The sequence below is a fragment of the Lissotriton vulgaris genome, chromosome 4_1, assembly GCF_964263255.1.
Source record: "Lissotriton vulgaris chromosome 4_1, aLisVul1.2, whole genome shotgun sequence".
Taxonomy (NCBI): domain Eukaryota; kingdom Metazoa; phylum Chordata; class Amphibia; order Caudata; family Salamandridae; genus Lissotriton; species Lissotriton vulgaris.
The window spans coordinates 1,900,257,616-1,900,285,257 of NC_141691.1; the positions used below are offsets into that span (position 1 = coordinate 1,900,257,616).

Here is a 27,642-nt window from a genome sequence, read left to right on the forward strand (position 1 = left end):
AATCACACGCGTCCCGGATCCCGGTGCCCGGAAACATCGTCCCAAGGTATCCCACAGACAATAAAGGTAAACTGTCTAGCAAGTTGTTTCAACCCGAGTGGAGGAGTAAGGTCACACACAATAATGCGCCCCTGCCACGAGGATTATCTCAGAGCTCAAGCATATGGATCCATGCAATGAGGATAGAAAAATGTAAATGGCACTTCAATTCAGCAACCACTATGCACGTTGTACTCTCAAAATTTGACTGCAGCTCCCTGCATAGTAACAGGGAGAGGACGTGTTTGTGCACAAAGCACTGCCAATGCTCCTTCCCGAGACAAGGAAAGCCAAAAAAATGATGTGGCTGGTAAAAGATATTGGATCAGCAAGTCATTGGGGGATAGCTATTTCGGTGGCAAACCTTTCGGGCTATGACTGAGCACAGTGAGAGGATATGCAAAAGTTGCTTAAGCATCTATCAGCGCAGTAAAGGAACAGTGGGGTATTGATAGTAGCTAAGGGCAAGGTGATATCTAATTCCGTCATCTGTTGAACCTTAGATACTTTGAACATTGCATCTAGGGCCATCAACACAAGTGTGTTACTTAGGAGACATCTCTGGATCCTAACCTGAGGTTCAACCGCATCACCGCAACCTCTGGTTTGACAGGGAGCACTTTTTCTGGCTTCAGGTTGATGAGATGCTTTAAAAGGTTGAGAAAGATAGTGACACAGTTAAACCAATGGGAATCCTTTAAGCCACTAAATGCCTCACCAGAGCATCCACACTGTCATCTGAGGCAGCAGCAGCATTGCTTTTATCAGGAATCCTTAAGAAAATACAGTTTGGGCTCCTGCATAGGTAACAAAATATTTGCTAGAGAAAACTCCAGTAATAGGAATGCCCCCCCACCCCCACCCCAGTGCTCACTTGCCATCCTTTCCCCCCGGATTTATTTGTATTATATATATGAGAGTTTTATATGACCCAAAGGTATTCGAGTGCTTTACAAGACATATAATAGACTGATTCACAGTTGACACAATATATTCGGGAGGAAAAAATAAATGAACTGTGCAACATTATATAAGTAAATAAAAAAGTAACACATAGTACAACATTATCCCTACTAGGCATTGATGATTAAAAATGCTGCATTGGGTCAAGTAACCGCATCAAATGTTCCTGTTGGTGTAGCAAGTTCAGGGGAGCGAGTTGACGTATTTGATCATCAGTAGTGATTTCAGGTCGATTTGAAACAAGTATAGGAAGGATTACAGGGGATGTCTTTCGGGAGTGAGTTCCGAATCCATGGACCATTTCCTGAGAAAGAGTGTGTCTGGGATGATTTTTTCCTCAGTATGGGAGGGATGTGAAGGAGTGAGTTGGAGCTTCTTAGGGCGTGATTTACGAATCACAAGCCACCTGTTGGAGGATGGTTATGCAGTTGGCTCCCTCGTTGAGAGGCGATCAAGTCCAACAAGTGGGTTTGAGCCCTCATTCAACATTGCTGTGGCCTCAAACTGTGCACAGCCCCTTCCTCCTACCAAACCACCTCGATCACATGCTCCCAGCACAGAATATCTGTTGCATCTTTAAGAGGAGGTCACTCTCCTGCAGAAGGGTACAATAGAGTGTGCCCCCATAATAATATGGAAGCAGAGTCTACTCCCTCTACTTATTAATTCCCCAAAATGGCAGCTTTCTCAGACCTATTCTTGACTTGAGGTCACTTAACCATCAAATCCTATCAGAACCTTTTCGCATTACAAATCTACAGGATGTTATCATCCTTCTCCAACAGGGAGATGGTATGTCTACACTCCGTGATGCCTATTTCCATACACCCGCCCACCCTACTCATCGATTGTATATGCACTACCAATTCAGAGTTCTTCCTTTCTGAATCACCATAGCTCTAGTGATGTTCACAAAGTGCCTAGCATTGGTAACTGCACATTTGCAAAGGTTGAACATTCATGTGTTTCTTATCCTATATGGTTGGCTGATCAAGAGCAGCACCAAACAGTGCCTAGCTCCTTCTCAGCTGTGTCCCTGCTTCACTGCTTCGTGTTCACCATACATTTTGCAAGGGCTCGCATACAGGCTCACCAGAAGCAACTTTTCCTTGGGTCAATCTTGGATGCCATTGCAGGGAAAGCTTATTCCAATCAGCAAAGAGTTGCATCTTTCCAGCAATTGCTACCTCTTTCAGCCCAGTCTTCATATCTTAGTGACATCTGCCATACGCCTTCTAGGGATAATGGCATCCTGCATCTCCTTTGTGACATATTGTACTCCATATGAGCTCAGTGCAACAGTGTCTTGTGCACCAACGGTCTCGGGTGGCTGGTCACTAGGAAGATCTAGTGTTGGTTCAAGCCAAGGTCCGCTGCTGTCTGCAGTGGTGCAACAGCAACAATTTGTTGCAGGGCGGTCTTTTATGCAGACCGAGTACTGCAGGAGACCATCATTTCAGGTGCCTCTATCACAGGCTGGGGCATGCACCACAACAATCTGACTGTCCAAGGCATGTGACTCTCTACACCAGGACTCCCACATCAAATTCCTACAGGTGTTAGCCGTACATTTGGCTCTTAAGGCCCTCTTAAAATTGATATTTTATTAGGTGGTTTTACCAGGACAGACTACATGACTGTCCTGCACTACTTACAGAAGCAGGGAGGGGCACACACTCCTCATCTATCGAAGTTGGCCCAGGAGATTTGACATTAGGCAATCCGCCACAGAATCTACAACAACTTTTCAGACCTCCTGCTTCATACACTAGATGATAAAAGAGCTATTCTTTACCGCTTAGAGAGAACTAGGGTATGTCAAAAATTAAACCTGCTATTTGTTTTGTATTTGCAAAGCTGCAAAAACACTCCCTTAACGAAAGAATAGCTAAATGGATTGTCAAATACATTCAGACTTACTATCTCAAAGCTAAAAGGATTCTACATAGGGTGCACTTAGACTGCAAAAAGGGAGCAACTCTGCCTTTTGATTTTTCGGGGGAACATCCCATTGTTGGCTATGTGTAAAGCAGCTACTTGTTCAATGCCACACCACTTTTCTTAGCACTACTGTGTGGTTATTTTAGCCCATCAACAAACCTTGATAGGTCAGACGGTGTTAACCTTATTTTAAGCTTCTGAATCATTGACACTCAACCGCGCTGAGAGTCCTGCTTTACAGGCTATCCTAAGCATTTGTTTATACAGTAACACAGCCTATGAACGGAAATATTACCCTGTAAGCATCGGTTCCTAGTGTGCACATTATGTACTTTATTTATCATTGCACTCCATATTGCATTACCCATTGTGCGAAAACAATGAAATATGGAGACGTCCATGTGGATTGGGCAGCTAGACGAGTAGTTTCACCACATCCAGTAACTCAAGAGACTTCTTTGAATAAAAACAACTTGCAAACGTCTGAGCCAAACACTAGAAAGTATGCTAACCATGTGAATCTACAGCTCTACAGTCAATGAACAGATGCTTACAGGATAAGTAACATGTTCCTTTTTTCCTTTTCTTTTAAGGTATGTTTTCATTGCAATGGAAGCTCTGGACCAGCTTTTGATGGCCTGCCATTCTCAGAGTATTAAACCATTTGTAGAGAGCTTCCTTCAGATGGTAGCCAAACTCCTGGAATCAGGGGAACCAAAGCTGCAAGTTTATGGAACCAACTCTGTGAGTAAACCCAATAAGATTCTTGTTGTAAAATGTTATTGTCCTATTAATAAAGACTTTCCAGCTGTGACGCATAAAGGGTGAGAGGCACAGTCATGGCACTCTCGTTCCATCAATGTCAAAAAATGTATTTATCAAACCTTTATATTTGTAGTTTTGTGTGTTTAGTGGGAAAATTGTAGTTGTTGATTTCTAGGGCCTTTTCACAGCAGTAGTGGTTAGGTCTGGTTGGACAGATATAGCATAAATGCAGGCTTCGGTCAATTTCCTTACACCAATGTTTTGTTTGGGCGAGCATCTGTTGGCCATTTCATTGAGAGATTGTTCAATCACTTATTGTATCGACCCAGATGGATATTTCTGTCTCACAGTTATGCAGTTGGCTATTAGGTGTATGATCCCAACTAGTGCTTTCTTTGCAGTAGATGAAGTACATTTTTTTGATTTTTGACCATTTGACAAGGACTGTACTGAACGCAGAAGCTATCTTGAAAAGAAGGTTTCCTCTCTAACAGCATAAAATTGTGCATGGTAAATAAAACCTTGCTTGAAGCATGACTAAATAGGTATATAACTGCTCTATCTACAATGCCAGGTGTTTTTTCCAAGAAATTCTTTTTGGGTCTGTAAAAGAACCCCAGAACTGAAATTCAAAACAAATGATATATTGAAAAATACAAGTTAAGAATTATAATATGTTTACAGGCATATGCAGCTCATCTTTCATGTGCCCATTTGTTTCTACTGTTATGTGGATTGCAATGTTTTCAGTACAGAAATAATGTATTTGCCAAATGCCTTAATTACTGAATGATTGCAACAACTCTTCCTGTCAATCAGCATTGAGGAAGGTCATTGGGCTGAAGGAGCATGGGATGAGTATAGTAAGTATATTCTCTTTGTTGCCTTTTTAGTATTGTTCATGTCAATTGTCCTTGTTTACATTGGCAGGCCCAGCGCTTTTATCGGCTACTCACAGTACCCAACTGACTCGGGTCTTCTATTCAAAATGTAGAAATCAGAAGGCATGATCTGGCATGCAACTCTCACGACAACCGGCTTGCCAGCCATGCACATATATCGTCCTGTCAGCAGCAATTTCAAATGTAGATAATTTGCTTAAAGTGGTCAGTACAAGTTTTAGATACCGGTCTCTGGGTTTCATCTCTCATCAGCCAGGCTAGCTTGACTCAAACTGGGGTGGCATAGTGAACAAAGGAACAATGGATTAAACCCAGATCTCTGAACTGTGGGTGAGTGATTGATACGTTTCAGCACTCTATCCATCATCTTGTTGTGTTTACTATGAGATAAACGTATAGCAGGGCGCATTGATCTTGGCACAAACCCTTCCCTGTCGTGTAGTTGTTATAAATCTATATAGGATCTGCACGTTTAGACAGCATAAACTGTGGGACTGGTGTCCAGACTGATTTCAGACACCCCCACCGGATATGTGCGCATGTATACCAGCTCGCTCAAAGTGCCACTATGGACTCCTCTTACCAAGAAGAGAATAGTGTCTGGCAACTATCGTACAGTACTTTTTGCTCAGTCACTCATACTCAGAATAAACGATAAAGGACGTTTTCAGTAAGTATTTATTGAACCCGCTTCATTCTAGAGCAAAATACGTGTGCTGCAATAACCATATGACAGAGACAGATGTATACTGGTATAAGCACCAACAGATTAAATAGATGGTAGAATTCTACCATAGTGCTAAAACAATGGATATATGCAGGTATAAATTCATGACCGTAATAATGCATACTCCTACGATGCAAACCCTAACTAGATGTACTGAAGTATACCTAGCATGTATATAGGTGTATAGCCAAGAATCCCCTCTGGTGGTCTCGATCTCAAGATAGACACCCTGTATGGGATGTCAGAACACTTTGGTCTGGAGTGTCTGCATGCAGGAGCCTCAACATCTCGTGTCAGCATGGAAGTCTTTCTCCTCTGCCTGCCCCAGCAAAGATATGGTGCTTATATACCCAAAAGATACCCTCCGGGGTTCTACCTTGATGTGTCATGTTGGTTGAGGATGACGATGGTGATGACCTGCTTAGCTCCCGAAGTCGAAGTGTGCCCAGATGGAGTATCAGGCATTCATGGTAATGTCGCTCCAAGAGCGTTTTTTCCATCTCCTTGATGACTGGGACATCCATTGCGTAGCATAAAAATTCAAACCAGGATACCCACTACCAGTAGTAGGATTAGCGGTAGCCCTCCAAAAACGCTTCCCAAAACGGAGTGTATGAAAGCTGGAATCACTTCGAAGACTGTTGGAAAGGTGCTTAACAGCCCCTAACCTATGGTCTTAAATAAGTGCACTATACCCTTCGTATCAGACATATTAAAGATACGTTGTACTATTTCTCTGTAATAGAAAGGTCAATTTGTTCGTACCAGTGCCTGTATCTCAGCTGAGGACCTTGCAACCTGAAGATCAAAAGTGTCTCGGGCTGAGAATGCATGCTGTATTCAGGATATGGGCATAAAGCTCTTCCCACTTTCCGCCCATCTTTTTAATGGGCTGCTGTCCCTGTCCTTTGGAAAGGGTAGCTTTTCTTTGGTCAATGGGCTTACTAGTCCCTCCTTAGTACCACCTTGTCTCTTCTTATAACCTCCCATGAGGACACCCCCTGGTATTATCTAGGTTTTAATTACACCCTCAGAGCACTATTTTCTTTAAGGGGTTCAGGCATGACATGCTCGGTCCTACGCAAGGCTATCAGTGGTTACTTCACTCACTAGAACATCTCACATTTATATGAGACCTTCTATAAATTTCCCTTCATCAGCTCCACACAGAGTTCAGACTAATCCGGAATTAATATAATAATTCATTTGTCACATTTCAAAGCTACTAATTGTATATATGGACATAGATATTTGAATGTACTCGTGGTACTGCCTTGCATGCAATGCATTATGGGTATGGTGTACGTACCATATCTTCTGCAGGGTGTAGTACCCCATGTGACCTCTTTTGGCCACACCTAGTACTGCACCCTGCAACATGGCTAGGTAAAAAACATTGGCATTTCTAATGCCAATAACTCCAACTCCAACAAATGCGAGACCGATGGCATTTCCAATGTAATAGGTCTTGCATTTGTTAAAGTCAGAGCTTTTGGCATTGAAAATGACAATGTTTTTTACTTTTGCTTTTTTATACCATTGGCAATAGTGCCATGCAAATATAATAACTCCACTGCAAATAAAAAAAGAAGTAAAAACATTATTTTCAAAGTAAACAGCTCTAACTTTAACAAATGCAAGACATATTGCATTGCAAATGCTTGTTTTCTGTGCCATTGGAACCTGGGTGTTTTGAGAATGGCAGTTGACATGAGTTATACAGTGCGTTTTGTGCATTGCTTTCCAAATCTGGAGAATTTAATTGTTTTGTTTGCAGCTAAGCCATACCCATATCTCAGTTACGAAGTGTTTATTCTCTTAGTTTGAAAATTATGTACATTAAACACGGCAATCAACACTATGTAGTTCTGGTTCAGTTGCACTTTTCGTTGAAAAGCAATTTTCTTTATTTGCCTGAAACTGGCGACCCCGTGAACACATTTGCACCAAATTGGCGATCCATTATCTTATTCAACTATGGTTTGGCATGCTACGTTTTATGGAGGTCATTGCAAAAGAAATAAAGTTAAGGGCTGGTGTAGAAAATTAGTGTTTTTCACATTTTAGATCCAATAGGAAATTTTGCTTGCACCTAAAACCGAACCACAAATAGACTTACACCAACTAGGCATGAAAATAGAAGTTTACTCAGAAAGCATGTGTTTTTGCTGGTTTGGAAAGCATAACTTGCTTTAAATAATGTATTATACGGCCATATTTATTTTCACAGGCATGTATAAATTATATTGTATATATTTTTACATTAGAACATGCCAAGAGTCCAGAAGCAATCTTTTAGAAAGAATGTCTTGATTTAAGAATGTGGTCATTAACTTTGCAGTCAGAAGGGCATTAAAACGTTCACATAGAAATGTAGCTAAGTGGCATGTTAAAGTATGTCTGCAGCATTTATTGAAGGTCTCTTTACATTCAGCTTTTGGACTGGCAAAGTGTCTGTAAAACCTTTGCAATCCTGTTGTCCATTTTCTTTTGCTTTCTCCTGATCTATTTTACTGTGTTTATACTGGCAGTTAACGGCCCATTAATCTGCCCCCCAAAAGACTGACGATGGTTGCTGAAAGCAATTTGGCAAGAAGAACTGGGATTCCTGTCACAACATTGAGCTAATAAGCCAAAGAGTACCTGGCTTGGGACAGTGGCTACTTTCTCAGGTTACCATTGACAAGTCAAACTAAAGGTTTATCACACTGATTTGTTATTTACAGGCAAAACAAAAGACTAGCTACAGCTTTTGCTAAACAACTTTACACTGGTTCGAATTAATAGTTTGAATAAGGTAGATTTTGTTAGAGACATAGAATCCTACCCTTGAATTAAAATAAACAATATGAATTTAAAACCCATCAAATTATAAATGTCTTATCCGCTTGTTTTGCCCAATAAAATTGGAAGAAGCAAGAAATGCTAGTAAAAACACTCATTTACAGTAGGTTCTTATTTTTCTAACCTCTATTGATTTTGGTCTATAAAAGGAAATCATACTTGACAATGTGCCATAAATCGGTGGGATCCATCACCAATTGCTAGCACAAACGCCATTTAGAAACTAATACTACAGTACAATTCTAATGCCCCTAAGTAATGATATCAATCAATGTTCCTTGCTTATCCCAAAGCTGCGTTGGCCTGAGTCCAGGAACTCCATATTTTGACATATTTCTTATGCATCCCATGGTGTTGTAGGTTCTTATGTTGTTAAATTTGCTTGGTGCTGCCCTGACTAGCATTAATCAGTAGGTGGTGTGTAGCATCTTGTAAGTAGTGCACCAAGAGCAGGCATCCAGATCCATCCAAATTCACAAGGGAGCACGGAAAATTGTTACATCCTGTTGCCCCCTTTCCCAGTTCCTCTTGCCTGCGCAACCAAAAACCCACCAGAAGTGGCTCTATGCAGGACCTAAGTGTGTCAGGAATTCCCATTACAGTCTCAGAATGAGGTGGGAGTGACAAGAGACTTACAGAATGGTCTAAGGGAGGTGGAAAAATGTGAAGGAAATTGAAATCTCCTGAGGTGTGGAGCAAATGAAAATTACAGCTTGAGAACTGAAGGATTGTATGGAGACCGAATGGACTGCGAGAGATAGCTCCAAATGAAGAGGTGAGGGGAGGAAGACAACTGCATCCAAAGAGGTGCACAAAGGTATGTGTCGGTAGGAGAGCGAACTGCAGGACTAAATGAAAGAAAGGTAAAAAGTGGTGAGAAGGTACATAGGAAGTAGTGAAAAGATTCATCAAAAGAGTGGAGTTGGAGTGAATTAATGTTGCAGGTGAGGAGATTTATTTATTTATTTATTTATTATTACATTTCTTAAGCGCACAGCTACCCGTAGGTTTCCCGGCGCTGAGAGTAATCGCAGTATGCAAAAGTGTGGGAGGGTCCAGTCAGCAGTTTTACAGATCGAAAAGCCAGGTCTTAATTCCCTTGCGGAAGGTAAGGAAGCACTTTTCAGAGCGCAGAGGGGGAGGTAGAGAGTTCCAAAGAGAGGGAGCCAGGAAGGAAAAGGAGCGCCCTCCCATTTTTGCTCTCTTGATGCGCGGAATCCGGAACTTGTTCTGGGTAGAGGACCTGAGCGTACGTGGTGGGAGATAGTGCTGAACCAGGGCAGATAAGTAGCGAGGAGCTTTTCCGGACATTATTTTATGCATGAAGCATAGTGCCTTAAATTTGACCCTACTCTCGATCTTCAGCCAATGTAATTTACGCATATGGGACGAGGCTGAGGATCTAGCGGGTAGATTACAAATAAGGCGAACAGCCATGTTTTGTACTACCTGGTACTTCTTCGTTACCTCCTTACAGGCACCCAAAAGTAAGATGTTGCCATAGTCCAGGCGAGAGATGACAAGAGCCTGGACTACAGTTCTCAGGGTGTCGGAAGGCAGCATCCACGAGATTTTCCTAAGCCACCTGATGATGGTGGTGCAGGTGGCGGAAACTTTCACGACGTGCTGCCTGAAGGACAATTGGTTGTCCAGGAGGATACCAAGATTGCGAGCAGAAGAGGTTGGGGTAGGGAGAGGGCCCATCTCCGGAGGCCAATGTTGTGGGCCCCAGAGTGGAGTGTCATGGCCAAACAGGAGAAGTTCCGTTTTTTCCCCGTTTAATTTTAATTTGTGCTCCAACATCCATGCCGAGATCTGTGTAAGACCAGCTTGAAGAGAGGAGAAGGGGAGATGCTTATTAGTAGAAAGGGAGTAGATGACCTGAGTGTCATCAGCGTAGGAGTAAATAGAGAGACCTGCCTGTTCCGCCAAAAAAGCAAGAGGTCTCACATATAAATTAAAAAACAAGGGGCTGAGAATAGAACCTTGGGGAACACCGTGATTGGAAGGAAAAGTAGAGGAGTCAGAAGTAGAGGAGAAAACTTGAAACGTGCGATTAGACAGAAAATCAGAGATCCAGGCCAGGGCGGTGCCATCGATACCCACCTCTCTCAGGGTGGACAATAGGATGGGATGGGAGACGGTGTCAAATGCGGCACTCAGATCCAATAAAATGAGTGCCACGGTCTCCCCGTTGTCCACCCTTTGCCTGATGGATTCTGACACGCCAAGGAGAGTGGTTTCGGTCGAGAAACCAGCCCTGAACCCGGATTGAGAGCCATGGAGAAGGTTAGAAGTTTCCACATAGGAACTAAGCAAAGAGTTAACATGTTTCTCCAAGATTTTAGAAAAACATGAAAGTAAAGAAATGGGTCGAAAGTTGGATGGATTATTAGGATCTAAGTTGGCCTTTTTTAATAACGGAACCACCATAGCGTGTTTCCAGTCATTGGGAATGCTAGCTTCAATGAGGGAGGCATTCAAAACCTTGAGAATAATCAGAAGTATGGCAGGATCCAAAGAGCTCAGGATTTGAGGAGGCAAAGGATCGAGGGGGGACCCAGATTGTATGTCCTGTAGATACTTTTTTAAAAGCAGAGGAGAAATGGGCTCCCAAGCGAGGAGTTGCGGAGGCACGGAAGTGGAGCAAAGGGGGGTATCAGCTGATGGAGTACCTAAGGTAGGAGCGGGGTGAGGGGATAGCGGAGGAGAGTTGAAGGTATCATAGATTTTCTCGATCTTTTCAACAAAGAATTTGGCCAGAGCTTCACACTGGGGGGTGTCGAGACAGGGGGCTTTAGGGACGGAAGATGCACCTGACAACTCTTTCACCATTTTGAACAAGGCCTTGGGTCTGTTCTGTGCCGTGAGAAGTGAGGTATTCGCAAAGGAGGCTCTGGCACAATCACACGAAGTGTGGTAAGTTTTGAGGGCGGCCTTATACTCTGCTTTGTGGCCCGCATCGTAGTGTGAGCGCCATAAGCGTTCCAGTTTTTTACATTTGGATTTTTCCAATCGGAGGGCATCCGTAAACCAGGGAGCAGGTGGATGGTGGATATGAGATTTGTTTTTTTGCAGTGGAAGACAAACGTCTAAGGCACTAGTCAACCATCGGTTAATCGAGGGTAGTTCCCTGGTAGACAAACTACCAGGCAAAGGGGGCAGTGAATTAATAAGACACAAATTTAATTTGGCGATATCCAGACGTTTCCAATTTCTGCTGGCTTTATGGGGAAGGGTAGGAGCAGGTGGGCAGGAAGAAGCCACTTCAATAGAAAAATTTACGAGAAAGTGGTCCGACCAAGGGACCTGCAATGAAGATTGGTACGAAATGGTAGGTAAGTTAGAAATAATAGGGTCCAGAAGGTTGCCAGCTTTATGAGTGGGATCAAAGTTGTGAAGGTGGAGATCTAAAGCTCCAAGATCCTGTAAAAGACGGGTGGCAGTGACACATGAAGCAGCGTTAAAATGGATATTTAGATCGCCGATGACCAAAAAGTTATTTGATTGTGAGAGGAGTGGGGCAATGAGGTCAGGAAGGGAGGCAGCCCAGCTACTCGCCGATCCAGGCGGACGATAGATCAGCGTGCCGGTAAGAGAGAAATGGGGGGTGAGTAGTAGCTTAAACAGACCAGCTTCGCAGTTAGGGAACTCGAGATCTTCCCATTTACAGGAGAATTCTCTCCGGAAAATGATAGCGATTCCCCCGCCATCTTTAAGAGGGCGGTTTCGCCCAACATAGGTGTAGTCTGTGGGGAGAGCCATGGCGATGTCAGGGCCGGAGCTCTCATTTAACCATGTTTCTGTTAAAAACATGGCAGCAGGGCTGACTGCCTGTAAGAGGTCAAAAATGTCTCTCTTGTGTTTGGCTAGAGAGCGGCAATTAATACTGATAAATTTCAGCGGGGGACTAAGGTTGGGTGGTTTGGAGGGAAAGGAGCATCGCCGGGAGGGAGTGTTCCAAAAGGAAGAAGATTTGAGGTCTATCCGAGATGTAACAGAATCCAATGAGAGGTTGCAGGAAGGACAGGAGGTAGGAGCATTGTGGCAGTTAATAGCAGTGTTCGAAGAACAGGGGGGGCCACGCAACCGCAGGAGAGCAGTACGGGTATAAGTGATACTGGTTGGGGCAGCGGGACAGGGCACAGGGCACGTACTGGCGCAGACGGGCTTGACTTGTGCGCGACTTCGGCGCGAAGTCGGCGCTCCCGCTGCGCTCGTCCGCTGCGCTTCCTCCATGTCCCCATTAAGTACTGAGGGTGAGGGACCACTAGACCGCTCACCTGCCAGGACTAGCGCAGGGCGGAAGTGGTGTCAGCCTCCAGGAAGTGCGCACCTCGGACTGGTCCTCCGCAACAAACGGCACAAGCCGGGGCGGAACGGGACCACGAGGGCACTGAAGTGCAGGCAATGCGTTGATCACAAGGACAGGTAGGAATGGGCAATTAAAAGTAATATGTCCAGCGCGCTTTTAAAATCAGCCGCGGACCGATCGTGCAAATAGGCAAATTTAAGAAGCAATTTTAAAAATAACGTTGTACATGCTCTCACATCAGCAGAGGTAAGCAAGTAAAACAGCGTCCAACACTCACACCGCCACTGAGGACTGCGTTAGTTACTGGAGCCGGGGGCATTAGCGCCGAACTAAATAATGAGGCGGGCTCTGCACCACTAGACCGCTCACCTGCCAGGACTAGCGCAGGGCGGAAGTGGTGTCAGCCTCCAGGAAGTGCGCACCTCGGACTGGTCCTCCGCAACAAACGGCACAAGCCGGGGCGGAACGGGACCACGAGGGCACTGAAGTGCAGGCAATGCGTTGATCACAAGGACAGGTAGGAATGGGCAATTAAAAGTAATATGTCCAGCGCGCTTTTAAAATCAGCCGCGGACCGATCGTGCAAATAGGCAAATTTAAGAAGCAATTTTAAAAATAACGTTGTACATGCTCTCACATCAGCAGAGGTAAGCAAGTAAAACAGCGTCCAACACTCACACCGCCACTGAGGACTGCGTTAGTTACTGGAGCCGGGGGCATTAGCGCCAAACTAAATAATGAGGCGGGCTCTGCACCACTAGACCGCTCACCTGCCAGGACTAGCGCAGGGCGGAAGTGGTGTCAGCCTCCAGGAAGTGCGCACCTCGGACTGGTCCTCCGCAACAAACGGCACAAGCCGGGGCGGAACGGGACCACGAGGGCACTGAAGTGCAGGCAATGCGTTGATCACAAGGACAGGTAGGAATGGGCAATTAAAAGTAATATGTCCAGCGCGCTTTTAAAATCAGCCGCGGACCGATCGTGCAAATAGGCAAATTTAAGAAGCAATTTTAAAAATAACGTTGTACATGCTCTCACATCAGCAGAGGTAAGCAAGTAAAACAGCGTCCAACACTCACACCGCCACTGAGGACTGCGTTAGTTACTGATGCAAAGGTAGAAAGGGTGGAGAAAGTAAGCTGCAAGTGGGGATGTACGAAAGATTCCCGTCTACAGTGGCGCTTTTTACCCCATATCCGATTTACTAGTGTGAACAAGATCTATTGCAAACTGCTAGGATGAGAAAATAATATTTGAGGGAAATACATATGTTTGAAACCCCTCAACAAGAAATACAGCCAAGGGGTCTAACAATTGAGCCCTTGAGCCCTTGAATTCACCTAAAAGAGGTATATATTAGCCCTATCTCCTACTACCATTTGGTGTAAGAAATGCAAGGTTTGGAAAATATTCCACTAAGACAATAGGGATGACTAATTGAGAGTGAGGTTCATTAACCCCTCTAAACGTGACTGCAAAGGGATACCTGCAGTTGATACTGTACAGATAACTTGGATTCAGAACAGATACATATTGTGCTCTGGGAGATATACTCCTCTGGCCTGAAGAAGGTGGTGTTTAAGCAGTAATACCCACCAAAACGTGTCAGCGCTTACTGGTAACAGGCATACTGTAGACTGTGAAAGACATTTGCTATTATTGTTATATTCATTGCACGAAAATCAAATATCACAATAAGAATTTGGTCCGATATATTGGCCTTTCTGATGGATATATCTGCCTGTGGATTCCTCACCTTATGAATATCCCCTGCGCCAGCATTCCGTGGAAACTTTTTCCTAGCTCTCCACGCCGACAAGCTTGTCACAATGCCTTGGCTCCGCACCGGCTCCGCATGACATCACTGGAGCCATAAGAAGACCATGTTGACGTGATGACGTCAGTTCTTTTTTTTTTGCGTTGTTGAGGACAACAGTTTTTCTGGGACTCTCCTTACTTTCGACTGGATACTTTGTAATTTTGATTGTATCTTTATGTGTTTTGGCATGTCTGCCCCGAGGAAGTCGGGCTTTAAGCCCTGTAAAGAATGCGGGGTTCATATGCCTATCACTGACCCTCATGAGGACTGTATGTGGTGTTTGTTGTCTGACGTCGAGGGCTGTTCTTCCTGCAGTAAGACGACCTGAAGGTTTTGAAGGAACGGGAAGCCAAGTTGTAAATGGCTAAGGCAAGAAAAGAAATAAAGGGGTTGTAAACGATCGAAGTCAAGGTCGTCGACGTCGCATGACTCCAAGAGGAAGCATAAGAAGAAGAAGAGGCATGCATCTTAGCGCCGTTCGACGAAGGCTGTGGTTTCGAGGTCGCCTTCTCCAGCACTTCGACGTCGAGAAAAGGACTTAGTCTCTCCTTCTCCTTCAGTGTCTCCTCAGGTGACTCCGGTTCATTCTCCATCTTACAAGGGGACTCCAGCGCAGTTACCGACGCCAAGATTTTCACCGACTCCAGAGGGTGTGTCGAATCCGGCTGATGCTGAGGTTCCTGTGACTCTGGCGGCTCCGACTCTAGAGGTGCCTCGTTTGGATCTCGAACCGGCTCAGTGCCCACAATCCATCGCATTTTTTTAAATGCAATGTATTGCATGTTCGCAAGGGCCTCGTACCCTTCTGGTGCACAATCGGGTCCAATGGCATTTAATTTGGATGTGCTTCACCAGTATCCTCAGGCCCCCTTTGTGCCATTTATACCGACGCCGCCGTCCTGGCAATTTCCGGCTCCTAGGATGTCTGGCGCCATCCCTTGAACCTTCTCAGATTCGATTGGTGCCGGTTAGTACCGCAGATCCTCCTTCGACGCTGCTCCCGGAGCCATCGACGCCGCGTGAGGCGCTGCCGATGCCACAACTGAAGATGCGCTCAATGAGAGAAGCGCAGAGGTTGTTAGAGGAGGAGCACTACCAGGCTGAAGAGATGGAGGAAGGTGAAGTCTATGATACAGAGGATATGTTTGAGGGTTTGTGTGAGGCAAGTGGACCTGATACTTCCCTGGAGTGGGACTTTGCTTCACAGAAGGCTTCCCCCTCAAAAGAAGTTGCACCTTACCATACTGTGATGAGGAAGGCTGCAGAGCTCTTGGATTAGCAGCTCCCTATGGCTGAGTATAAGCCTAATTTGCTCACAGAGGTGCTTCATTCTCCGTCCTCTGTGGTTAAACCACTCTTGCCGTTCAATGATGCCTTGACTGAGCCAATCCTTGATGTGTGGCGCAACCCTCTTTCTGCTCCTGCAGTTTCAAGGTCGGTGTCCAGAAGATATAGGCCTGCTCCAGGGGATCCGGCGTTCCTTTCATCTCATCCCTCTCCTGAGAGTTTTCTGGTGCTGGCTTCTTGTTCCAAGCAGTCCACGGGTGCTTTTCCGCAGGCTTCTGCTGACCGGGATTCCAAGAAGTTGGAACAATCTGCTAGTATGGCTCTGAAGTCTACCAATGCTGCCTGCCTGTTGGTTAGATATATTCATGCCCTTATGGACTCAGCCAAACAACTTCTTCCTAAATTGTCTGAGGAAGATAGGTGAAATTTAGTAGAGGTCCTGGCAGACACACAGGCTGCGGCTCGCCAAGTCATCCAGTCTGGCCTAGACACGGCAGATTCGGTTGCCAGGGTGATGGTTTCTTCCTTTGCAACAGGAAGACAGGCGTGGTTGAGGTCTTCTGGGTTCTCTCCCGATGTACAGACTGCCCTTCAAGATCTACCTTTGGATGGGTCTAGACTGTTTGGAGAGAAAGCTGATTCTGCTCTGCAAAGATTTAAGGACAGTAAGGCCACAGCAAAGTCTTTGGGTCGGTAGTCTCAGGCGAAGGGTTATGGCTATAGAAGATACTGTGGCCTCGAGGTCTTCCTTTCGTAGTTTTAGTTAGCCGCAGCAACAGCAACAAAACCCCTTGTACAAGTCCTATAGTGGTAAAGGCAGAGGTCGCCTTCGTTGAGCCGGGCATCAGCCTTCTTTCTCCTCCTCCTCTACCTCCCCAACCCCTTCAGGTAATGCAGGAAAGCAGCCCTAGATCAGCCATCCGGGATCATGCAGGTCCTGTGGGAGGATGGCTTACCCATTTTCTACAGGATTGGAAATTGATCACTTTGGACCTTTGGGTTTTAGATCAGATAGAACATGGTTATGCCCTTCCCTTCATGGAATTCCCTCCTCCTTATCCTCCTTGCCAAGGGTTTTGCAGGGAGGATAATTTACTTCTCCTTCAGAAGGAGGTTCTTGTCCTGTTACAAAAAGGTGCGATAGAGGTGGTTCCGGAGCAGGAAAGGGGTCTGGGATGCTACTCCATGTATTTCCTGATTCCCAAGAAGGATGGAGGTTATGTCCTATCCTGGACCTCAGAATCTTGAATCTGTTTCTCAAGCCGGAGAGATTCAAGATGCTCACCCTAGTGCAGGTTCTTCAGGCGCTGCAACAAGAGGACTGGATGGTGTCCATCGACTTGCAGGATGCGTATTTTCACATCCCAATCCTGAAGTCGCACAAGAAGTATCTCCGGTTTACGGTTAGTTCACAACACTACCAGTTTGCGGTTCTTCCTTTTGGTCTTACTACTGCACCTCGAGTCTTCACCAAGGTGGTGACAGTGGTGGCTGCCTATCTCAGGAGGTCGGGGATCCCGGTTTTCCCCTGCCTGGACGACTGGCTACTGAAGTTAAAGTTTCCAGAGATGGTTCATAGACATCGGCAGGTAACAAACCCAGCAGTTGTACAGATTGGGTTTTTTGATAATTGTGCCCAAGTCTCACCTGGTGCCCTAACAGCACAACCTGTTCATAGGGGCAGTACTGGATACCACTGTGTCTCGAGCTTTCCCCCCTCCGCAAAGTATTCTCGACATTCAGGAAATGATTCCCTTGTTTCACAATGGAGCGGTTGTTCCAGTTCTGAAGGTTCTTTGCCTGCTCGGTCTGTTCGCTTCCTACATTCTGTTGGTCAACCATGCACGCTGGCACATGAGGGCGCTCCACTGGTGCCTCCGCATGCAGTGGTATTAGCACAACGGGGATCTCAGGGAGTCCGTCAGGATCTCCAGAGAAGCAGCAGCAGATCTGTCTTGATAGAGCGTGGAGGGCAATCTGTCTCAAGGGAAGCCCTTCCATCTACCTCCCTCGGTGGCCACAGTGATCATGGATGCCTTCACCCTAGGGTCGGGTGTTCATTTGGGGGATCTGGAGATCAAGGGTCTTTGGTCTCCAGAGGAAAGATTGCTTCATATCTATCTTCCGGAATTGCGGGCGATACGTTTGGTGCTCAGGGCCTTTCTGCCTTCCCTTTGCGGGCAGTCGGTTCAAGTCCAGACGGACAACACTGCCGCGATGTGGTACGTCAACAAGCAGGAAGGAGTAGGGTCGTACCATCTCTGCAGAAAGGCGTTGCGGCTCTGGTCCTTGGCTCAGGACCATTGGATTTGTTTGATGGCAAATCATCTGGCCGGGGTGCTGAACGTGCGTGCGGACAGTCTCAGTCGACAGTTCTTTGCTGACCACGAGTGGAGGCATCATCCGGAGGTAGTTCGACACACCTTCCGGACATGGGGAACTTCTCAGGTGGACCTGGTTGCCACTCTCGAGAACGCTCACTGTCTGTCATTCAGCAGTCTCCAGTTTCCGAGGCCGAGAGTGTTGGGGGACGCGTTTCAGTTGAGTTGGAGCTCACAACTCCTTTACGCGTTTCCTCCCATACCCTTGATTCCTCAGGTTCCGAGGAAGATTCGCAAGACCGGGCCCAAGTTATATTACTCGCCCGGGATTGGCCAAGAAGGGTGTGGTACACAGACCTCCTTCACCTTTCGTTGCAGCCTCCGCTCCGTCTCCTTCTCAGGGTAGACTTCCTCTCACAGTCGGAGGGGCAGGTTCTACACCCCCACCTCCAGAGCCTGCAGCTTCATGCCTGGAGATTGAACAAGTGCAACCTGAATTATTTCTCTCTCCTGTCTGACGTGGTGGATGTTATATTATCAGCCAGGCGATACTCCACCAAGTCAATCTACTCCTACAGGTGGTCTAAATTTTTTAAATTGTGTGGAGAGAAGACTATTGATCCCGTAGAAGCTCATCTTTCTGATGTTCTTTGTTTTTAGCTGCATTTGGAACAAGTTACTTACCTTCGGTAACGCTTTTTCTGGTGGAAACAGTATCTGCCTGTGGATTCCTCACTGACCCACCCTTCTCCCCGTTGTCCACCGTTTTATACCTTAAAAGAGGTATTGGTTAATATGGTTGTTTTATATTGTTAATTTTGTATTGCCTCCATTTGCCTTTATATGTAGGCTTATAGGAAATGTTTGCTTTCTTTGCTTTCCTATTTCACTTTGCACTGTGTATATTTGTGTGAATACTGTGTACTATGTATACATTGTCTCTATGGTCGGTCCGCCCGTTTGCCTTGGAGGCACTGAAAAAATTGGTGGAACTGACGTCCTCACGCCAACGTGATCTTCTTATGGCTCTAGTTACGTAATGCGGAGCTGCCTCCGGAGCCAAGGCATTGTGACAACCTTATCGGCGTGGAGAGCTAGGAAAAAGTTTCCACGGAATGCTGGCGCAGGAGATATTCATAAGGTGAGGAATCCACAGGCAGACACTGCATCCACCAGAAAAAGCGTTCCCGAAGGTAAGTAAGTAACTTCTTCGTTTAGTTTATTAGAAACTATTTTTCTTGCAGTTTCTCCCATTATTGTATTCATTTGTTTGGTTTTTTAAGTTTGCTTGTAACATTGGCTAAACAATCTTTTTGATATGTTTTATTAATACTTAATAAAATACTTGTATTTTTTTAGCACTTGGCTTTTGATGGTGGTGTTATGTTCTGGTGATATGATTGTGTATGATGGTATGTGTTTTGGTTAACTAGGGTGCCCAAAGGGGATTTCTTTTTGACTGAGGTTTATTTGGTGCCCTACTTCTTTGGTGGTAAAGGGGCCCCTCTCATTCTTTGTGAGATACTTTTCATGTTTCCCATAATCTTCTTGAAACTGCTTGCACTAATTTTCCATTATGATTATTTTTGGGAAATTGTTGAATGCATCAACCCATTTTGCTAAATAATACTTCAAAGAAATGGTACATAAAATGTAATAATAGTTAAGCAAAACGTGTTTTTCCTATTTGCAGTTTTTTTGTGAACATTTTAATTTGAAAGCAAAGAACCATCAATCTTTCTTTTAAGCTTCTGCAAATATTTTCATCTAATCAGAGAGCATTCTGAGAGCATTATACGTAGCCTCGTAATGTTAAACTTTTTTAACGTGTGTACACATTTTTATACTGAGACCACTGTCAACAGTGCAATCCAAGTTTAGAACATTTCCTTAGAGCTCTCACCCTACTAATAAAGGCTTTGCATTATTGAACCATGAATACAAGTTACAACACCATTAACTTATGGACCCAAATATCACCTTGCTGAAGGTAAGGCCCTTCCCTGATCCATAATTTGGTACTGTAAACTGGCAGCCAAAGGGGTTGTGCTGCAGAGGGTTGGACCTTCTTGTCCCAAGGACAAAGTAAACATAAAAACATTTTGTCCTTGACCCCAAACAATGTGTCTTGGGCGTCAGGCTATAGGAATTCCACACCCCTTCCTGAAGGTGCAAGGGTGTCAATATGTAAGTGGCATTCAATAAAAGTTACCTGCTATGGGAACAGACCAGTTTCCTCAGTTGGTCACAGCGCTCCCTGAGTTACCGTCTACTCTTGTGAGATTTCGCTTATGCACACTGAAGGTGATGTACGATATTTTGTGCATACATAGCTCTAGCACATGCAATCTTGGTTCAATGATATACATTCCAGTCCAGTCATAGAAAGAACACAATAGTTACTTTCTTTATGATCTTCTTTTATTGTTTTTGGCTTTTAGACTCTTCCTGTGCACTCATGTTACTCACTAAAATGGGCATATGAAGGCATCTAAGTCATCACTATTTGGAGAATCCATGTATGTTTGTGTGTGTTCTTGGAACACTACAGTCGAATGGTGCTGAACCTTATTATTTCAATCCTTTTACTTGCAGGTTTATGGGTGACATCTGATTGTTTTAAGTATGCAAAAAAAATAACTGTTGTAGAATGCTTCTTTAACTTTGGAGCTATATAAATCTGAGAGCTAGGTTTTTTCGCTTGTATAAAATGGTGCTTTTTTCTATCTGATCTAGTCTGGCATCCATGAGTGTCTGTAAATAAGTGGCATGGACCAAGTCGTTTCCTGTGGTCAGGTCACACGTTTGTTTTTGACTTTTTAACCTTTGTTTCACTCATATACTCTTGCTCTCATCTGCCATTTTGGGAGGGAAGATGGTTGTCTACTTATTAAGCCAAAATGGGTGTACAAATGGAAATATCCCAGGCACATGTAAGCACACTTGCATCTTCAGTTTTGGGATAGAATATTTTATTACACAAGGGAGCAGTCCTAAATCATGTGGTTGAATTCAACTTCTGCTGAGGTTGAAAGTGATCGCCATATTAGGTCTGTGTAGTTTATAGACCTGCATTTCATTTACAGTGAAGGGTGGCTTTTTGGATGTTTTTTTAATTCCCTTAAATTGAATTTTCCCAAATTTTTAACATTCTTTATAGTAGTTACTGATCAGGGCGCTTTCCATGCTAAGAGTAACAAACAAACATCTTTTCTAGTTCAGTAATCAATCAATCAATTTATAAAGCGCGCTACATACCCGTGAGGGACTTAAGGCTCTGGGGGGAAGGGTTGCCGCTACTGATCGAAGAGCCAGGTCTTGAGGAGTTTTTTGAAGGCCAGCAGGTCCTGAGCCTGTCGTAGGCTGGTGGGGAGAGCGTTCCAGGTCTTGGCGGCGAGGTAGGAGAAGGATCTGCCGCTGGTTTTCCGGATACGAGGAACTGTGGCGAGGTTGGCTGAGCGGAGGCTTCGGGTAGGGGTGTAGAAGCTGAGTCCGTTGTTGAGGTATGTAGGTCCGGTGTTGTGTAGGGCTTTGTGTGCGTGGATGAAGAGTTTGAAGGTGACCCTCTTGTTGACAGGGAGCCAGTGCAGGCCTCTCAGGTGGGGTGTGATGTGGCTGCGCGGGGGACTTTCAGGATCAGTTCTGCCGAGGCGTTCTGGATTCGTTGTAGTCGTCTCAGGAGCTTGGTTGTTGTTCCTGAGTAGAGGGCGTTCCCGTAGTAGTCTGCTGGTGATGAGGGCCTGGGTGACCGTTTTCCTCGTGTCGGGAGGGATCCATTTGAAGAACCTGCGGAGCATGCGGAGGGTGTTGATGCAGGACGCGGAGACGGCGTTGACTTGCCTGGTCATGGAGATGGTGGAGTCGAGGATGACCCCCAGGTTGCGTGCGTGGTCTGTGGGTTCCTGGGGTGTGCCTAGAGATGTGGTCCACCAAGAGTCGTCCCAGGCTGATGGGGTGGGTCAGAGAATGAGGACTTCCGTCTTGTCTGAGTTCAGCTTCAGTCTGCTGTTCTTCATCCAGTCGGATACGGCCTTCATTCCTCTGTGGAGGTTGGCTTTGGCAGTGTGGGGGTCTTCGGTGAGGGATATGATCAGCTGGGTGTCGTCGACGAGGTTATGTTCTCGTGGGACGTGGGCGAGCGGTCCCATGTAGATATTGAACAGTGTCGGGCTGAGAGAGGACCCCTGTGGGACACCGCAGATGATCTCGGTGGATTTCGAGTGGAAGGGTGGGAGGCGGACACTCTGGGTTCTGCCGGAGAGGAAGGATGTGGTCCAGGCCAGGGCCTTCTCTTGAATTCCGGCGTCAAGGAGTTGTGCTGATAGGGTGCGGTGGCAGACTGTCAAAGGCTCCTGATAGGTCCAGGAGGATGAGGGTGGCTGTTTCTCCTTTGTCCATCAGGATCCTGATGTCATCAGTGGCGGCGATGAAGGGGATCTCAGTACTGTGGTTGCTTCGAAAACCGGATTGGGAAGGGTCCAGGATGTTGTTGTCTTCGAGGTAGCGGGTTAGCTGTTTGTTGACGATCTTCTCTGTCACTATTGCCGGGAATGGGAGCAGGGAGATGGGCCGGAAGTTCTTGAGGTCCTTGGGGTCCGCCTTGGGCGTTGATCTCGGCGTGCTTCCAGCTTTCCGGGAAGGTTGCTGTCTCGAAGGAACTGTTGATTGTTTTTCGGAGGTTGAGCGCAATGGTTGTGCTGGCTTTGTTGAAGACGTGGTGAGGGCAGGGTCGGATGGGGATCCGGCGTGGATGGAGTTCCGGCAAGGATGGAGTTCATGGTTTTGATGGTGTCTTCGTCGCTGACGTTGGACCAGGCAGTCAGGCGGCTGGTGCGGGTGGTGGTCGCAGGGGTGGTGGCCTTGTTGGTGGGTGCGAGGGTGTCAGAGTTGAAGCTGTCGTGGATGTTGGTGATCCTGCGGTGAAAGAAGGTGGCCAGGGAGTCGCACAGGTCTAGTGATGGTGGGATGTCGTTGGGGTTGGAGAGTTCTTTCACGATGCTGAAGAGCTCTTTGGTGTTGTGTGCGTTGTTATCTAAGTGGTCCTCTTGGCGGTCCTGATGAGTTGGTGGTGTCTGCGGGGGGTGCTCTTGTGGGCTGTGTGGCTGTCAGGTGTTCAGTCGTGGAGCCATTTCTTCTCCAGCTTCCAACAGGTGCGCTTGGAGGTCTGGAGGTCTTCGGTGAACCTGGCGGCTTTCTTGTTTGTGTGGTTTGTTGCAGAGGTCTTAAGTGCGGCGAGGGTGTTGGCGCAGCCGTTGATCCACTGTTTGAGGTTGGTCGCGGTGGTGCCTGGGTTGGTGGGGTCGGCGGGTGGTCTCAGGGCGAGGGTGGTAGTCAGTTGGTCCTTGGTGACCTTGCCCCAGCAGCGGCGTGGCAGCTGTTGGGTGCAGTGGTGTGTGGTGGGTTTTCTGAAGGTGAAGTGAACGCATCTGTCGGTCCAGTGGGGTTCGGTGGTGTGGTTGAAGGACATGTGGGGCTTGTGGAGAAGATGGGGTCCAGCGTGTGTCCAGCGGCGTGGGTGGGTGTCGTCACAAGCTGTTTGAGTCAGAGGTTGGCGAGGTTGTCGATCAGGGCGGTGGAGTTGGCGTCGTTGTTGTTCTCGAGGTGGAAGTTCAGATCCCCTAGGAGGATGTAGTCCATGGAGGCGAGGTTGTGGGTGCTCACGAGGTCGGCGATGATGTTGCTGAACTGTGGTCGTGGTCCGGGAGGTCTGTAGACGAGTGATACTCTGAGGGTGGTGTTGGGGTCGGTGTGGATCTGGAAGTGCATGTGCTCGGCGGTGGTGAGGGTGTTGGTCGAGATTCTGATGGTGTCTTTGTGGATGATGGCGATTCCCCCTCCGTTGGTACGGTCTCTGCGTGAGATCTTGTAGCCCTGTGGGATGGCTATGGCGATGTCTGGTGCTGAAGTGGCGTTCAGCCAGGTCTCCGTCAGGAAGGCGACGTCGGGGCGGTGGAGTCTAGGAGGTCCCAGAGTTCAATGGCGTGTTTGCGGGCGGAGTGGGTGTTGAGGAGGATGCAGTGTAGGTGGTTGGGTTCTCTGGAAGTTGGTTTGGAGGGCTGGATGCTGGTGAATCTGCAGTTCCGGCAGGCGAAGGGCCCTTGGGTGCGCTTCGGGGTGGCCCGGTAGCAGGGGTGCCCTCGTCCGGTGTTGAGTGCGTGGAGGGTGCTGGAGTCGTAGTGCAGTCTGGCTTTGCGGGGTCCAGGGGTTCTGGCGCTGTGCGTGGTCCAGGCGCAGACGGGCTTGCCTTTGGCGCGGCCGCTGCTCGGCCTCCATAAGAGGCCAAGTGGGAGGTAGGAGCAGCTGGGAGGCGGGAGCGGGCGGCTAATGGGCGATTGCAGGGGAAACAGAAGAAAAAAGGAGGCGGGCCGCGGGGGGAACAGCGGCGAGAAGTGGGGAGCGGGGGGCACAGAGGGCAGGGGCGCAAATGGAGCGCCTCAAATACAAATGAAAAAAATACAGTACACAGCAGAGAAAGGATGGCAGAACAGAGGGGAAAAAAAGAGTACAGATAGCAGTTACCAGGGGCGAACCCTCGGTGACGGCGGAGCAGAGGGGCAGAGACTCGGCGATCAGGAGGAGCAGTGTGGCGTGGGGAGCGACCTGGGGTCAGGTCTTTAATCTTTACATCATACTGTCTAATTGTATAAGTCATGTTGTCTTCAGCAACTGTCTCTTCAAATTTTTCAAAGCTGACATCTCTTTCATTATTTAGCGTCACATTTTCACGAAGTATGCAACTAATGGGGCATTAAGGTAGCAAATCTATTCCTGGATTTGTGATTTGCTTTTTCACCTTTTGAGGGGGCACACCTATATAGACTTTAGTATGTAGTGTCATATACAACATTTATATTTTGCTGTTTTGAAGACTTATTTCTTCTCGTGTGAACTCATTTAAACAATATAGCTCACATACTACAGGTGTGTTGCCTCTGCTGTCTCTCCAAGATAATCTGCACCGGCTGGTTATTTTCCTTTGCAAAGAGGGACTTATTGTTTACCTTATTGTGTGTACTGGACCACTAGGGGAAAATGTCATTTTGAAAAATTGTTTTCAAATTGGAGTAGAGAGGGGTTGTGCTCCGAGTTCCTTGCACCACATATAGATTCATAATTTGCCCAACCAATTTGTAGGTTAGGTGCGGTAGTATATTACTTCGACCCCTTGCCTTTGTTTTTTTCAGGGACTTATGTAGTTTTAATGGGGTAACTATATTCCAACTTGGAGATTCAGTTTTAATGCAGACTCTTATGTGGTCTACCCTGTACTTTTGAGTGCTTAGTGCACATTTGAGTGCTTAGTGTGCATTTTGTATTCTGAATCAGTTGATTGTCGAGGTTTTCCACATTCCTGAAGCAGTCTTCTGTCATAGGGAAGATTGCTCTGCATTTTTCTATGATGTGCACTTGTATAGTCTTGTATTGTGTTGCTGCTTTTCTGTTTGTATAAGGATATGTATATTCATCGTTTTCATGTCTAATTGGTATGTCCAGAAAATGAAATTATTCATTGCTATACTTTATGGTGAGGTTAAAATCAGCTGTACAGTGGTATCGTAGCGCTCTGATTGCCTCGCACTGCTATAATTTTGCTCTGTCATAGTAGCACTTTTTGCCAGACTTGATCGCACTGCTGAATATAGAATCTTCGTATCGCTTTATTAGCAGACCGTGATTTGTCTTTTACTGTACTATTATTAATTGCTGTGCCACTCGCTTTGCATAATTGTTGCCTGACTGTGCTGCCCAGGTCATAGCGCTTAAGTAAGGTCGTGCCCCAATCTCGTCCTGTTTTCACTTTTGGCTTGCAGCCATCTTGTTATTTATTTGTTGTGCCTCCCAGCCCGGCTCTCCATCCCGCTCCCGCCTCCCAGCTGCTCCTCCCTCCCACAGAGAGTGTAGGCTCTACATTTGCAGCTATAGCCCTGTGACCGTCCTGAGCCTCTCAGAAGTGGTCGCTCCCCTCGCTGCTCCCTGCTCACCCACACATGGCATCGTAGCGCTCTGATTGCCTCGCACTGCTATAATTTTGCTCTGTCATAGTAGCACTTTTTGCCAGTCTTGATCGCACTGCTGAATATAGAATCTTCGTAGCGCTTTATTAGCAGACCGTGATTTTGTCTTTTACTGTACTATTATTAATTGCTGTGCCACTCGCTTCGCATAATTGTTGCCTGACTGTGCTGCCCAGGTCATAGCGCTTAAGTAAGGTTGTGCCCCAATCTCGTCCTGTTTTCACTTTTGGCTTGCAGCCATCTTGTTGTTTGTTTGTTGTGCCTCCCAGCCCGGCTCTCCACCCCGCTCCCGCCTCCCAGCTGCTCCTCCCTCGCCCCTCCCCTTTCCACTTATGACAGATGCTTTTGCGTGCAGCGTTCACGCGCAGCGATCGCGCCCTATGCGCGCCGAAGGTGCGCCAAAGGTAAGCCCGTCTACGCCCGTCCGCGCCTGGACTGCGCCCAGCGCCAAACCCCCTGCCCCCCGCAAAACCCACTCCACCCGCATAACCTACGACGCCGCATCCCTCTCAGCACTTAACCCCGGCCGACTCCCAAACTGCTACCAAGCCGCCCCTGGACACACCCATGGACCCTTCACCTGCCACTCCTGCAAGTTCGACTGCATCAGGACCCACACCAAATCCACAGACTCCAAGAAGAGCTCCGACTCTAACCACCTAAAGTGCATCCTGCTCAACACCCGCTCGGTCCACAGACACGCCATTGAGCTCTGGAACCTACTCAACACTACTTCACCGGATGTCGCCTTTCTTACAGAAACATGGATGAACGCCTCATCTGCACCCGACATCGCCATAGCCATTCCGGACGGCTACAAGATCACCCGAAAGGACCGCACCAACCAAACAGGAGGAGGCATCGCCATCGTCCATAAAAACACCATCCGCATCACGACAAGTTCAGATGACAACCTCACATCCGCCGAACACCTTCACTTCCAGATCCACATCGACCCCAAGACCACACTCAGAGGCACCCTCATCTACAGACCACCAGGACTCCGCACACAATTCAGCGATTACATCACTGACTTCATCAGCTCACACGCCCTCCCCTCCGAGGACTACATTTTACTGGGAGACCTCAACTACCACCTGGAAAAGAAAAACGACTCCAACACCACCACCCTTCTGGACAACCTGGCCAACCTCGGACTTGAACAACTTGTCAATACCCCCACCCACTATGCCGGACACACGCTCGACCCAATCTTCACCTCCAGCAAGCACATGCCCTTCAATCACACCACAGCTCTCCACTGGACGGACCACAGCTGCGTTCACTTCATCTACAAAAAGACCACGGCCCACAACCCCCACAACCTATTCCCCGAAGAAATTGGAACAGAATTACTACCGACCAGCTCTTCAAATCGCTTCACCAAAACCCTCCTGCCAAATCATCGGACCCAAACCAAGCAGCCACCAACCTCACACAATGGATCACCCACAGCGCAGACGAACTAGCACCCTTGAAAAACCATCAAATCAAGCAAGGCAACAAAAAAGCCCCCTGGTTCAACGACGACCCTATGAAATCCAAGAAGTTATGTCGCACCCTTGAGAAAGCCTGGAGAAAAAACCCAACCACTGACAACCTGACCACCTTCAAGAACGCAACCCGCAAACACCACCAACTGATCCGATCCACCAAGAAATCAGCATTCAAGGATCGACTTGACAACAACGCCCACAACAGCAA

General features: G+C 46.8%; 1 protein-coding gene across 5 annotated transcripts in view; it reads left to right on the top strand.

Moving 5' to 3' along the window:
• Positions 1-27,642, top strand: part of EFR3A (EFR3 homolog A) — a 1,108,455-nt gene that overhangs the window by 358,520 nt on the left and 722,293 nt on the right. For all 5 annotated transcript variants that reach the window (XM_086966224.1, XM_086966228.1, XM_086966225.1 and 2 more), the window contains one exon: positions 3,537-3,687. In XM_086966224.1, coding sequence (XP_086822350.1) covers positions 3,537-3,687 — 151 coding nt within the window. The remainder of the gene's footprint in view (positions 1-3,536; positions 3,688-27,642) is intronic.